Source organism: Myotis daubentonii, chromosome 11 (genome assembly GCF_963259705.1).
Source record: "Myotis daubentonii chromosome 11, mMyoDau2.1, whole genome shotgun sequence".
Taxonomy (NCBI): Eukaryota; Metazoa; Chordata; class Mammalia; order Chiroptera; family Vespertilionidae; genus Myotis; species Myotis daubentonii.
Genome location: NC_081850.1, coordinates 42,077,921 through 42,092,885, shown reverse-complemented (window position 1 = coordinate 42,092,885; position 14,965 = coordinate 42,077,921). Strand labels below are relative to the sequence as shown.

Sequence of the window (14,965 nt, the reverse complement as noted above, 5' to 3'; positions counted from 1 at the left end):
ATGATGTCATTGCCTATATTCATTATTTCAATAGGGTTGCAAAATGCTTATATATATTATAGTGTTCTTTCTTCATTTATTAGATTGAACACTCCATAGAGAAAAACATTTTATTATCAGCCATTATGATCATTTATGATCATTCCATAAATAAAGTATATATATTAAATCTGTCAATCATTTGCTCTTTGTTTCTGGCCTCAGTGTTACCTTTTGAAATGATAAAGGTAACTTTTTAGGAATAATGTTTGTAAAGCTTATAGTGCTTTTTTAAAAAAATTTACTTTATTGATTTTTTACAGAGAGGAAGGGAGAGAGATAGAGAGTTACAAACATCGATCAGCTGCCTCCTGCACACCCCCTACTGGGGATGTGCCCGCAACCAAGGTACATGCCCTTGACCGGAATCCAACCTGGGACCCTCAGTCCGCAGGCCGACGCTCTATCCACTGAGCCAAACCGATCAGGGCTATAATGCTTTTTATATTCATTATTTCTTTTAAGTCTCACAGAAACCCTTTGATGTAGAAATTCTTGCCATCTTCATTTATACATGAAGAAAATCAGTCTCAGAAAGGAGGTAGGGATTACCTAGAATTAGTTAGAAGAGTCTGGGCTTAAGTTTGGGCTCTCCAATTCCAAATCCTTTCCTCTCATCTCGGAAAAACAATTAAGAATGGGAACAGTGTAAGGACGAGTCAGTAAATGTTAAAGATCTGGATGTTTTATATATAGTGAATTGTCATTTGGTTGTCTGCTACTCCTCATCTCATTTGGAATACTAGAAAAAAATTACTGTCAAAATATTATTCTGGAATAGATCTTCTAAAGGCATAGTTTCTGGACAATGATGTAATCTGTGTAAAGATGCAGATTCTTGAACCTTTTTCCAATCTTCTGAAGCAAGGTAAGTACTGAAATTGAAAAGAAATACTCAAAACCATTTTTAGCAACATGGCAGTGCTGTGACATCCAAACACATGATCAGTGGGCTTATCTTGCTGAGCGAGGGGTGTGCCCGTGTTATTGAACTTGCATCGTTGAGTCTCATGAACAGAACTGCATACTAGTCACACATAGTAGAACACATCAGTCAATAAAAAACTGGAATATTAAAAAACACACATATTGATCCTTCCCCACAGATAGCTTGAAAAGCCCTGTTCTGGGTAGCAAGTTGTGCTTTTTTAACCTCAACAAGAACCTCTATAGTACAGAGAGACAGGCCTTTGGAGCAGCTGAACTGAGGGAAGGACCTTGAGCTCTGACCCTCCCTTGTCCTTGCAGGTGGTGTGCCTGTACCAGACCCTGGGGAACCCCCTCAGCAAGCTCACCACACTCAACAGCATGCATTCCTACTTCATCCTGTCCGATGACGGGACTGTGGGCAAGTATGGGAACGAGATGAAGCTCAGGAGGAACCTGGAAAAGTACCTCTCTCTGCAGAAAATACACAGCGGTGAGTACCACAGGGGGTCAGCCAACAGGTCCTGCTGTGGAGCTGATGCTCCACTGTCATCTGTATAGAGTGGAGCGGTCCAAGGCAGCCCCTGCCTTAATGTGTGTGAGCCCACAACCAGAAGAAAACAGGATGTGCGGTGGTACAGAGCTGTGCGTGACAGTTGGGAGAAAGGAAAAAATATATAGTATTTTATGGGGACAGTATAGATAGGGGAGGTTTTGTGGAAGAGTGGGGACTTTAGCAGGGTGTCCAGGAGTCCTTAGGGTTGGATGAATGGAATGGGATTGGCTTAAGAGCAGGAAGGAGACTGGCCTGAGAAGACCAGGGGTATGAACTTTGATACTCAGGGGAAATGACATTTCATATGTGGGCAGGGTTGCCTCAGACAGGGAAGAGTTGGAAATCAGAGCTTTTAGAAATAGGAACTATAAGCAGGTATCCATGCTGTGTCCTGCTCACAGTGGTGCTTTGCGATGGCCATTTTGATAGTATCTACAGGAGGGAGAGGTGAGCGAGGGCCACATTTGGTGAGCATCCCTGAGTGGAGAGGTGGGAATCCTTGCAGGGAGGAGGGGGGCTGGGTGCTGCCTGGAGAAATGGAGACTTTTTGTTCAAGGCAGCAGAAGGTGGCATCTCCATAATCCAACCCTCGATGATGAGGGGGCCCTTTCCTGGGATGGCTGTTCAGGAGTTTTTAATTGGAGGTGAAATACTGTATTTGGGTGTCCCCAAAAATGTATACACACTTTGAATAATTATAAAGGCACTGTTTATTAAAATACATTTCATTTTCAAAATGTAAAAGTGTGTTACATTTTTGGGGATACCGTGTATATACCCATGTATATGGTTCTAAAAATATAAATAGGATCATACTATGCATTTTATTTCATAACTTTTGTTGACTTAATATTTTCAAAAAAGAATGACTCCAAAGTCTTTTTTTGTCTTCCTTACTTTAATAAAGTAATACTAGTATAAAGTCATGATAAGACATTCAAACAGTGAAAAATGTAATAAATTCAAATGTAAAAGTCTTTGAGTGTTCCTTTCCATCTTGTTCATAGAAATAACCACCATTAAAAGTTGATTGACTTGGCAAAATGTTGATCATTTTTGAAGATGAATGATGGGTATTTTGGGATCCATTATATTATTCTGCTTTATTTCAGATAGGTTTGAAATTTTCCACTATGAAAAGTTAAAAGTTTCTTGAAGACTATTTATTTAAAAAAATAATTACTGAAAGCCTTTAGCTATTTTTTTTTTAAACCAGAGAAAGCTTGAAGATACTACGTTTATTTAACGTCCAAGCTTCTGCTTATCTTGGACTTCGCAAGCCTGAGTCCTAAAGAGAGAGGGGGTAGAACAGGTAACAGATGTCTGTGGTGACATTTCCAATTGTGTGGAAAGCAGAATGGCTGGTCGGCCGAGATAGGGTTGCTTTGTAACAGTTTTCTGTTGTTTGCCATCTGAAATAGGCTCAAGACAAGGCGTGCCCATGGTGGGGCTGGTGGTGGAAGGAGGTCCCAATGTCATCCTCTCGGTGTGGGAGACCGTGAAAGACAAACACCCGGTGGTGGTGTGTGAAGGCTCTGGCAGGGCGGCCGACCTCCTGGCCTTCACCCACAAACACTTAGCAGATGAAGGGTAAGTGGTTGGCTCTCACCTCAGAAACGGCCGTGACTGTCCCTTCATTTTAGTTCTTTAAGCTCTGCTTTCATGTGGGCCGGATATCCTTGGCAGGTAGAGGTGGAGACTGGAATTCATTTTTCAATGATTTTTGTATTTATCAATTAAAATGCCCTCCAGTGACGCAAGTTGCTGTTTCCCTGAGCTGAAGAATGACCTGCCTCTAAGGTACGCGTGAGGCTTGTCTGAGCTCCTGGGAAAAGCATTTGCAGGGAGAGTGAGGGAGGAGATGCTTCTGCAAATGCCATTAAGGCTAAAAAATTCTGCAGTGAGTGAGGAAACCATTGTGACAAGATCACCTTCAAAGAAAATAGCAGGAATTGGAGAAATTAACATTCTGACATTTATATAATGTATTTTGTGCTTATTTGAGTTTTTAATTCTTTCCCCCTTATTTATTTATTTATTTATTATTATTTTTAAAATATATTTTTATTGATTTCATAGAGGAAGGGAAAGGTGAGAGAGATAGGAACATCAATGATGAGAGAGAATCATTGATCGGGTGCTTCCTGTATGCCCCACACTGGGGATTGAGCCACAACTCAAGCATGTGCCCCTGACTGGAAATTGAACCGTAACCTCCTCGTTCATAGGTTGACGCTCAACCACTGAACGCTGGCCTGGCTCTTTCCCCCCTTTTAAATAAGGAGGTGATTTTTCTCTAGCCATCCCTATATCCACTGTGGTTTTTCCCATTTCAAAAGCATGACATTTAGTAAACAAAGTGCTAATGAACTAAAATATAGATCCTGCTAATTTACTTAATAAACACTCATGCTTATGCTATAACTGCTTTCGGACGATTATTTCCTTACAGTTGACCTCCTTTTCAGCCCTCAGCTCTCTGCTTTCACCCGCCACCCTCTTCCTTATCCTTTCACACCTTTCCCTTTCCTAAAGTCACCCTCTATGAGCGGTTCTTGAACTTTTTGGAGTTTCAGATCCTTTTGAGAATACTATGTCCATAACTTCTGAAGATTGATGGCCTCCTGGAAATCTACCAGCTCGAGAACCTTGCCCAAGTTTAGTCTTTCCAGGATCATGGCCGAGCAGTCTATTCTCATTTTCAAGTTCAGATTTCTGGTGCCGCTGTCTCTCTTTGCTTCCTGCTCATTTTCTTCCTGGGCAGAACGGTCCATAGAGGCCTCTCAGTCAGGTCAGGCAGACGGTTGGTTTTCTTGTACTGATGTTGCTGACTGTTCCCTTCTCTACATTGTGTCAAGTCCCAGCCGCTTATTTCTCTCCCAGGACCCTCCGTCCTCAGGTGAAGGAAGAGATCATCTGCATGATTCAGAACACTTTCAACTTCAGTCTTAAGCAGACCAAGCACCTTTTTCAGATTCTAATGGAGTGCATGGTACACAGGGATTCTGTGAGTATGATGAAGTGATGACTCAATCGACTTAAAAATGCTAATTTTTAACAATTGTACTATTTATTTTTATAATTTTTAAAAGTATGGAGTTTTTCACTTTTAACTTTGTATGTAAGTCTACAGAACTTGACCCTTTGTTGAGTAACCTGGCTTCTTAACCCTGCACTCCTTGTTGCAAATTTCCAAGGAATTTAGGAAAAAGCACTTAGCATGGCAGTAGTACATAAAAGTTACTAATTTAGAGGAAATTACACATACATCTTTTCAGTGGTTAAAGGTACAGCTTCCTGTCTTAAGTGATCCCCAGTCTGTTGGGCTAGAGGACTTCATTGGGCATCGTGAGTAAATCCTGCGGGAGGTCATAAGGACCCACTGGCAATGGGAAATGTGACCATATACTTTGGGATAGAAAACGGAGTCTAAACGCTATGAGCTGAGAATATAATATAGATTCAGGAAAATACTTTAGTGTTTTAGGGTACTTTGATGAAAATTTTTTTCAATGATTGGATAATATGAAGCTGACAATTACGGTAAATATGCAGCTATGTTATGATTTACTGTGATCTTTCCAGAATTTGAAGGCTGGGTCTAATTATACAAGATTTTTGTCATCTTTAAGCAGTTGGCCTTATAAAAACCAATTGAACAAGTTCTGGCTAGACAAAGCATGGCTAAACATGTGAAAAAGCCCTGGGGTTTTAGTTGTCCTAATAACAACAAAAGTAACAACCATGACTATAATTAGCAGAGTGCTTTCAGATATGTATTTCACCCCAAATAGCCCCATACGTGAGTTCAATGTGGCAGTGATTGCTTATTTCAGTTTCAGACAGAGCTGAAGCCTACAGGAATTAAGTGATTTACTCAGAGTATGAAGTTATGAAGTAGTAGAGTTGAAACTTGAGCTCAGAGTTGAAATTTTATACACTTTTTAAGAAAAGGACATGCTAAAGAGATCATGCTTATATTTGCCTCTTCCTGTCATCAAGGAAAATTACCAGTGAGCGGTGGTGTAATACCAAGAGGGAACTAGAGAAGGCAACTAAGGGTTCGCACATTACAGGAATTAGGCTCTCAGCTCCTTTGTAATTGAAGTTTGATGTTACTCATGCACACAGAGGGACTGTAAGGTGGAGGGAGCCAGTGTCTGAATTGTGGAAGCATAGTTTTTCTGTCTTCATGAGACCTTGGAGGTTAGGGTTCCTCTTATTATGTGGGTGAGCAACCTCAGATACAGTGCTCATAAGATGTTGACCCAAATTTGAGTAGTTAGTGGCATATGTAGGCCTAGAACTTGCCAATCTAGGCTCTTTTGTTGAACAGCCCCCTCTACTATATAAAATATATTTTATTTTATTTTTCCTTTTTATTTTTTAACTAGAGGCCCGGTGCACAAAAATTTGTGCACTCGGGGGCGGGGGGGGGGGGGGTCCCTCAGCCCGGCCTGTGCCCTCTCGCAGTCTGGGACCCCTCGGGAGATAACGACCTGCTGGCTTAGGCCTGCTCCCAGGTGGCAGAGGGCAGGCCCAATCCCTAGGTGCAGCCCCTGGTTGGACTCAGAGCAGGGCCGATTGGGGAGTTGGGGCGCCGCCCCCTGTCATGCACAGAGCAGGGCGATCGGGAGGTTGTGATGCCACCCTCAGTCACACTCAGGGTAGGGCCGATTGGGGGGTTGGGGCACTGTCCCCTGTCACACTCAAGGCAGGGTCGATGGGGAGGTTGTGGCGCCACCCCCTGTCACGCACAGAGCAGGGCCAATCAGGGGGTTGGGGCACTGCCCCCTGTCATGCACAGAGCAGGGCCAATCAGGCGGTTGGGGCGCTGCCCCCTGTCACGCACAGAGCAGGGCCCATCAGGGGGTTGGGGCGCCGCCCTCTATCACCCACAGAGCAGGGCCGATCGGGGTTGGGACGCCGCCACTCTCACACTCAGGGCAGGGCCGATGGGGAGGTTATGGCTCTATCCTGTCACACACAGAGCAGGGCCTGTGGCGTGGGGGGCATTGGGGTGCCGCACCCTGTCACACACAGAGCCGCAGGGCGATCAGGGGGTTGGGGAGCTCCCCCCTATCAGGCACAGAACAGGGCTGATCAGGGAGTTGGGGCGCCTTCCGCTGTCACGAACAGAGCAGGGTGGATAGGGAGGTTGTGGCCCCGCCCCCTGTCACACACAGAGCCGCAGGGCCATCAGGGGGTTTGGGCGCTGCCCCCTGTCACACTGATCCCGGTGCCGGGAGGCCTCGCGGCTACGCTGATCCCGGTGCTGGGAGACATATTACCCTTTTACTATACAGGGTAGAGGCCTGGTGCACGTGTGGGTGCCGGCTGGTTTGCCCTGAAGGGTGTCCTGGGTCAGGGTGGGGGCCCCCACAGGGGTGCCTGGCCAGCCTGGGTGAGGGGATGATGGCTGTTTGCAGCTGGTCACACATCCTTCAGGGTGGGGGTCCCCACTGGGGTGCCTGGCCAGCCTGGGTGAGGGGCTGAGGGCTGTTTTCAGGCTGGGGGTGACTGAAGCTCCCAACCGCTCCTTTTTTTCTTTCTTTTTTTTTATTCTGGGCCAGCTTTAGCTTTGAGGCTTGGCTCCAGCTCTTAGGCCTCTGCTGCTGAAAGTAGGTTTCTGGCCTTTGCTTACAATGTTGTGATCCTGCTGGCTGAAGCCCGGCGGACTAAAGCAGGTTTCTGGGGTTTTGTTTAGCTTCTATATTTGTTACATAGTTGCTTAGAGTTGCAGCTCAGAGGCCGGCAGCAGCAAGTGGGAATTGGAGTCCTCCGTCACTCACTGAAGCAAGCAAGACTCATGTTAGTTTCAAGCTGCCTGGCTGCCATCTTGGCTGGCAGTTAATTTGCATATCGCCCTGATTAGCCAATGGGAAGGGTAGCGGTCGTACGCTAATTACCATGTTTCTCTTTTATTAGATAGGATTGTTTTATTGCTTAAAGTATTACAAAGTGTATTACATATGTCTCCTTTTTTTTCCTCGCCCTTGACAAACCCCTGGCCTCCCCTACCCCCCAGTGTCTAAAATATATTTTCATTTGGAAAGACTGAGATACATTCATTAATATCAGGAGACCTTGTATAGTAATAAATAATGTCCTTATTTGTCTTGAAAACATTAGTCGCATGCTGGGATGCACGGGACACTTTGGCATTGTGATGGCAGCCTGTGCTGTCCACTGTACTTGCTCATTGGGTGCATTGTAATTGCCTCACTTATTTTATGACAAATCCTTTAGGATTCACTTGTCATTAAAAAGCAAAAGTCTTAGTTTCTAAGGCGAAGTGAACAAAAGGATCTCATTTGGTATTCCTTTAAAATGAGGAATGATTTCCTTTACACAAGGAACTGAACTGAGTTTCTTTATAGCACGTGTACAGTAAATTAATGTAGTAATGTTCTTTTATATAAGTTTCCTCTAGGAAACATAGATTTTTTAGTTGTTTTTTCCCCATGCATGCCCACAATTTTCCATTACCCTACATAGACATTTTCTCTTCTATAAGTAAATATTTTAACTCTGAGTGATTAATGGAGATTGTTTTATTCAATTCATTAGCTTGAGCATGAATTTTGTGGGTACTCTTGAAAGCATTTCTTTGCTAGTTTTCAAAATGTATGGCTTTCTGTTTTTCAACTGTTATAGATTATCATATTTGAGGCTGATTCTGAGGAGTTGCAAGATCTTGACCTAGCAATCCTAACAGCTCTGCTAAAAGGTCAGTGTCTGATAGGGTTACACCTGTTTCTTACTTCCTGTTTTTATATTCAGTGACACTGTGTGCTTCATATGTTGACATTTTAAATATAATATATGATTGTTCCTTTCTGTTACTCCAGGCACAAATTTATCAGCATCTGAACAATTAAATCTGGCAATGGCTTGGAATAGAATGGACATTGCCAAGAAACATATCCTAATACATGGACAACATTGGAAGGTATAATGAGAATGAAGTTATTTGGGAAAAATATTTTGTGTTGGTTTGTTGAAAGAGGAAATTGGAGAGGAGATTAATTGGCTTCAGAGGGTGTGGGGGTAGCATCTCTATAGTTAGGTGCCCAGGGATCACAAAAACATTTCTCTCATCTACTCTGCCTCCCTGAAAATATTGTCCCCCCTCCTTGGCTCCTGCATCCTAATTGAAGCTGAAAAAGTTTGGGGAAACACAGATCAGAAGGATTTTTTGAATGGGCAGATTTTTATATTGTTACTAGAAACCCAGTGCATGAAATTCGTGCACTAGTAGGGTCCCTAGCAGCTGCTGGCTGCCAACTGCCAGCCAGGTACTCCCTCCCTTCCCCTGGCCACCTGCCAGTGCCAGGGCCTCCCTCCCTTCTCCAAGCCGGCCCGCCCCCTGGTCGAACTCCAGGAAGAACTCTGGTTGAGGGGACAATTTGCATACTATGCTTTTATTATATAGGATTTAAAACTTTAAGTTTATTTTATATATTTTTTGCATTAAATTGTAATAATTGCTCATAGTAGAAATTAATGAAAACAGAGAATAGTAAACAGAAGAAAAATTACCTGTAGTGGTAATCATAATTACTATTACTATTAACATTTCATTTTTAAAAAATTATAGTTGTTACCATATGACAGGCAGATTTTTTGGGGATCAAACTAATCATACATATTGTTTAAAACATCAGATATTACCAAAACTGCTAAAAACCAAAACAAAACACAGTTCTTTTTCCTGCTAATCCCAAGAGCCAAGTACTTTGGACATTTTTTACTGTTCTGTTACTTATAAACCTCCATATTTCTAAATAATAATGTTGGTGAAACAGCACCAGGTGTTAGACTGGTTGAGTCAGATCGGACCAGATCAAGCAGCCCTGGTACTTGAGTTCTGGCTAAGAAAGAGTTTAGTCAGGACTCAAACTTTAAGAGAGAGTTTATTTAGGAAGTCACAGAGGTAGAAGTGAGTTGTAGAAGAAATGGGCTCAGGAAACAAACTACAGTGGCAAAAGAAGGGCCCTTGGAACTTAGGGGAAAAGCAAGGATATACTAGTGTGTACCTGGGGGAATAAAGGGGGAAAGATTTCAGTGTTCTGGGGAAATATGGGGGTGGGAAAAGGCGTAGGCATGCTCAAGAGAGAGCTGAGCTGGGTTCTCTGTTCTAAGGACTTTTAAGGGTGGTCATTTTAAGGGAGTTCCCAGGGGAGGATCTCAATAGAATATTCATCAGCTTTCCAGGTGTGTCCCTTCAGGGTTGTGGTCTCCACTGAATGGTCAGCACCAGGGAGGGGGTCATTAGTCATCACAGCTGGTCCTGATGTCAGCCATGGTATTACTCCACCTGGCCTTGCTGCTTTTCTGGGCCTGGAGTTGAAATACAACTGAGGCCTAGATGTTATCTCTAGTTTGACCAAAATTCTGTCTCTGTGGTCAACAAACCTGAGGCTTTGTTCCTAAGATTATTTGATGCGGGTCAGAACTTCATTGTTCTGAGGTCTTTTTTTTTAATCCTCACACAATATGTTCTTATTAATTTTTTGAGAGCGAGCGAGAGAGAAATATTGATGTGAGAGAGAAACATTGATCAGTTGCCTCTCATATATTCCCCAACCAGGGATTGAAACCACAACCTAGGTATGTGCTGTGAACGGTTATTGAACCCAAAACCTCTTGGTGTATGGGCTGATGCACCAGCCAACTGAGCCACCCGGCCCTGAGGGCTGTCCTGAGGTCTTAATGCTTAAGGGAGTGGTCATGCAAGAGCTTGTGGCCCCCTTGTTGCTCTTCTAAGGGGGTGGACCACCTGACTAGCGACATGCAAGGAGAAGAAACTTCAGAGGAGGGTCCGAACCCCATATAACCAGTGAAATTGAAAGGGGAGAAAAGGTTACCTGGGGGATGAGATCCCACCCTACCACTGTCTGTTGCTAGGCACCTGGGACTTTCCTCTCTGGTGACCTTCCATACTTGGTCCACTGTCCTTGCTCTGCTCATGCCTAACTGCCTGCTACAATAAGTCATATTGCTGTCTTCTGATTCATCAGTTTTAGAGACAGCTCAACACTTCTGCCTGTGGTCCTCACTGCTGCAGTATGGACTCGTTGCCTGCGGTTCCTGGTGATGGACTTACTGTCATCCTTTATTGTCTTGGGAATCCCTCCTGTGTCAGAGCATCCGTTTTCTGTATTTCTTATCTTCCTCTTTCTTGATTTACTCCTTTATTTTGTTGGTGTGCATCATTCACCAAACTCAGTAACTTCCTGAGAAAGGGAGTATAGAAGATTTTGAGGACTTACATGTTTTAATATATTTTAATTCTAGATTGGAAGTAATTCTCCTAGGGAATTTTGAATGTGTAGCTTCTAATACTCAGCATTGCTGTTGAGAAGTAAAAATCTTTCTGTTTTCTGATCCTTTGTGACCATGCTTTTCCCTCCTCTGGAAGTTTAAAAAAAGTCTTCCGGTTTTTCCAGTGTTCTGAGATTTCACAAATATATGTGTTATTTTGAGTCTTTAGGTCCATTATGCTGAGCATGTGCTTTCAATTTGGCAATCAGGTGTTTCTATTCTGGGGAATTTCCTCCCCTGTTTTCTCCGTTCTCTTTCTGGAATTCCTATTAATTAAATGTTGGACCATGGCTCTTCTAATCTTATCTTATTTCTTTTATCTAATGTGCATTTTCTTTGGTAGATTTCTTCAGCTTTAATTTTCATGCCTTGCAGGTAGCTTTTTTTTGTTTGTTTGTTTTTGGTAGCAGGCCATTAACTTCTAAGAGCAAATTGTTCCTTGTCTTTTTTTTTTTTTTTAATGGCACCCTGAATATAAATAACTTCTTTTATTTCTGAGAATATTAATGATGGTTCTTTAGAAGTTTTCTTCTTCCTCATTGCCTGATTCCTCTTAGTTGATGTTTTGTGGGAAGGTCCCAACATGAGAAATTCAGCATTGGTGCGTTTATTTCATCCCAGTGCTGCCAGAATTCTGTGGCATAGGCTTGTTTGGTTGTTGACTTTTTTCAGTTTTAATTTCTGGGGACTTTCACTTTCTGGCTTTCTGGAGACTGCTAAGTCAATTACCACTTGACCATCTGCTTTCCAACTTTGAGAATGTTGCACTCTCAACTTTCTTGTATTAGGGGATTCATTTCTTTAAAAAAAAAAATTCCTTTACTATAGTTTTAATGGAGTTTTAGGGAGGATGTGTTTAAATTGCCATTTATACTTTTGGGTATCATTTATACCCCAAAGCCAGGTGTAGTTTAAATGGAAATGTGCCAAGTTACAAAAAAAGAAAAAAAATCCCACAAAGTAGATTTTTATTAGAATTGCATTAAACCTGTGCTTTTATTAGGTAAGTATTGAGGTCTTTATAATAGTCAGTTTCCCCACCCAGGAGCAAATTTATTCAGGATGTCCTTTATATCTTCAGGTTCACTTTTCATTACAGTATTTCTTCATTCGGTGCTGAAAGAAGATTGTATTTTATATTTACCATGTTGGTATAGTTTTGAGCTCAAATACATGTGATCTTTTAAGTTATTTCTACTTTCTTAATTGTCTTTATATCTGTTATTTATTCCTACCCTCTGAAGCCTGGCTCACTGGAACAAGCAATGTTAGATGCTTTAGTGATGGATCGGGTGGATTTTGTGAAGCTCTTAATAGAGTATGGAGTGAACCTCCATCGCTTTCTTACCATCCCTAGACTGGAAGAGCTCTATAATACAGTGAGTATTGGCACATTTCATCACTCTCCTCCTTTAAAATTTACCTTAAGGTTTAGCTTGAATGTTCAAGCCTTCTTGAATGTTCATGTACAAATATAGCTTACAGAGAGATAGACTTTTCAACCAAAGAACTCTTCTTACTGATTCCATTTGATCCTAGGGATATTTTTGTATTTCCCATCATTAACTACACAGAATAGAGGTGTAATCTAACTCAAGAAAATATTGTAGTAATTATGGTCTTACTATCATAATTAATGCCACAGATGGGAATAGGAATAAATTAGTTTAATTGAATTACTGAAAGCATCTTAAGGCCACTGTTAAAATTCTGTTCCTACAACTTTTTATGCACCCCCTTATTGTAACTAAACTGGATTACTCATTGTAAAAACACCAGTTGTTTGAGTCATGCACCCTTCCTGAAATGTCCTTCCTTGTCCATTGAATCTTAGTCTTTCTTTAAAGTCCTATTCAAGTCCATCTTTTTGACTGGTCCCTATAGAACAAATTATTTTCAACTCTCGAGCACACACATCTTCATATTGTTGGTTATTTTTCTGTGTAAGTACCCATTCTTTTCTTTTTTTAAAATATTTTTATTGATTTCAGAGAGGAAGGGAGAGGGGGAGAGAGAGAAAATCATTGATCTGCTGCCTCCTGCACATCTCCTACTGGAGATCAAACCTGCAACCTGGGCATGTGCCCTTGACCAGAATTGAACCCGGGACCCTTCAATCTGCAGGCCGACGCTCTATCCACTGAGCAAATTGGCTAGGGCAGTATCATTCTTTTCTATTCAACTGTAAAAACTCTGCAAAGAAAGTATTTATATTCTTCATTGACTCTCTCAGAAGCTTGATTGAACATAGTAAGGGTTCAATAAATATTTGTTGATGGAAAGTAATTGTGTGGCTTATATATGTTAAAGGGTAGTTACAAATTAGCTAAAATTAATTTCTGTCTCTTGTCACATAAAGCTAAGTCCTTACTACCTACCTATACACATACATCTTGCTTTGAAAAGTATTTCAATCTAATTACATCTTCTCTTGGGAAACATCTTCCTTGGAATTAATGTGGCTTAAGCTGCATTCCTAAAGATGTTAAAAGAAAAATTTTCAGTATTCTGGATTATTTATGCATTCTGAAATAAAGTCCCCCCCCCCGGTAATTAAAAGGCAATTAAAATTCTTTCTTTGGTTCTTTATTACAGAAACAAGGACCTACTAATATGCTCTTGCATCAACTTGTCCGAGATGTAAAACAGGTAACCTAGTTATGGAGTTGTGCACATTTCTTTATGCAATGCCTTAGGTTTTGATGGAGGTTTCACCAGATTTTGCTCTGTAAAATGTAGATTTGGATTTTCTAGTGAATTACCTACCCCTACCCTCTTTACTAGTGACTGAACAATTTCATCACCAAAGCATACTTTTATAAATTTACTCTGTGTTTTAAAAGATTTGATCCACCAAGTAAGTATCATAAGCTAATAATTATTTTCTCATAAAATATTAATCAGAGACACATAAAACTTCTAATCAGAGTTAGAGCTCAATGTGGTACAGCAGTATTGCCATTGATGATAATAATATCTGTTAAAAATACACTTCCTGGACATGTGATTTCCATTGTTTTTGTTATTGTTTTGACTATTAATGATACCTTAGTGATGGCTTGGAGGCCCTCACTTCTTTTTTTTAGTCTAAGCATTGTCCTAGGGGACTAGGATGAACCCCATTGCTCTGTTCCCTTCCTCATAATTTGCTGATTGTATTTTTATTGAACTTTGAGTGAAGTCAGATTTAAAATAATCTGTCCCATTACTTACCAAAACTTCTCAACTTCACAGATTTTTGCACCTTAATTCCTTCTCTTTTATTTACTAGGAGCCTTTATTCCCATGTGCAGAACACTGGGGAGTGCCTTTTATTTGTCACCATGATTAATATCCATCCACGACGAGCTTGAAAAGTTCTTTCCACATTTTTCTGAGGTCTAATACCTTGATGGAGAGAGTATAGGCTTTCTGGTTATATTGACGTGGTGGGAGAGCCAGAAGGAAAGGATGCAGAAGGCATTTAGCTGTCAAATTAGTAGTAAGCAAAAGTGTCTGTGCCGATGTAAATTTAGTTTGCATCGATTTGTGCTAGATCAAAATGCTTCTCCTTGGATTATTTCCTTAAACTTAGATTCTGTCACAGTAAACTGAAGAAAAAGGAATGGAACAGGTTAAATAGGCTCTCACCTTGCAGCAAATAAGACCATAATTTTTATCGTTTCTTGAAAACCATAAATTATGAATGTGAAAAAGTGATATTAAATCATTTACATATTTACAGATATACATATATATCACCTTATTTCTTGTTCAGTGCCTCATGAACGTTATCCACAGAGAGCTTGTTCAGTGCTCTGTGTGCCTTTAAAAGTGTCCTGTGAATTACACTTCAGAAATAACATTTTTGAAGGTGGGTTTTTAGGGGCTGAAATAAGTTTCATTTAGACTAAGATCCAGGTACTTAGAAATCTGTTGCTAGGCTCTCCTTACCAACGATAACATTTGTCTTGGCACAGCCTTATATATTTGGACATCTCATTTGGTTCTGCCATTCCCTGTTTCTTACTTCTATGTGTTCCACTTCCTTCCGTATTCTTGTTTTGCGTATGATATTGTCAGCACAATGCAAAGTGTTATAGCCATTTTCATAAAGAGAGAGGCTGAAGATTTAAC

The 14,965-nt window shown here is 41.2% G+C and overlaps 1 protein-coding gene across 1 annotated transcript in view; it reads left to right on the top strand.

Annotated features, from left to right (window-relative positions):
• TRPM6 (transient receptor potential cation channel subfamily M member 6) overlaps window positions 1-14,965 on the top strand; it is a 118,599-nt gene that overhangs the window by 35,399 nt on the left and 68,235 nt on the right. Inside the window, exons 7-13 of the mRNA XM_059656204.1 lie at window positions 1,288-1,459; window positions 2,944-3,112; window positions 4,406-4,529; window positions 8,180-8,252; window positions 8,374-8,474; window positions 12,094-12,228; window positions 13,445-13,498. Of these exons, the coding sequence (XP_059512187.1) occupies window positions 1,288-1,459; window positions 2,944-3,112; window positions 4,406-4,529; window positions 8,180-8,252; window positions 8,374-8,474; window positions 12,094-12,228; window positions 13,445-13,498 (828 nt within the window). The remainder of the gene's footprint in view (window positions 1-1,287; window positions 1,460-2,943; window positions 3,113-4,405; window positions 4,530-8,179; window positions 8,253-8,373; window positions 8,475-12,093; window positions 12,229-13,444; window positions 13,499-14,965) is intronic.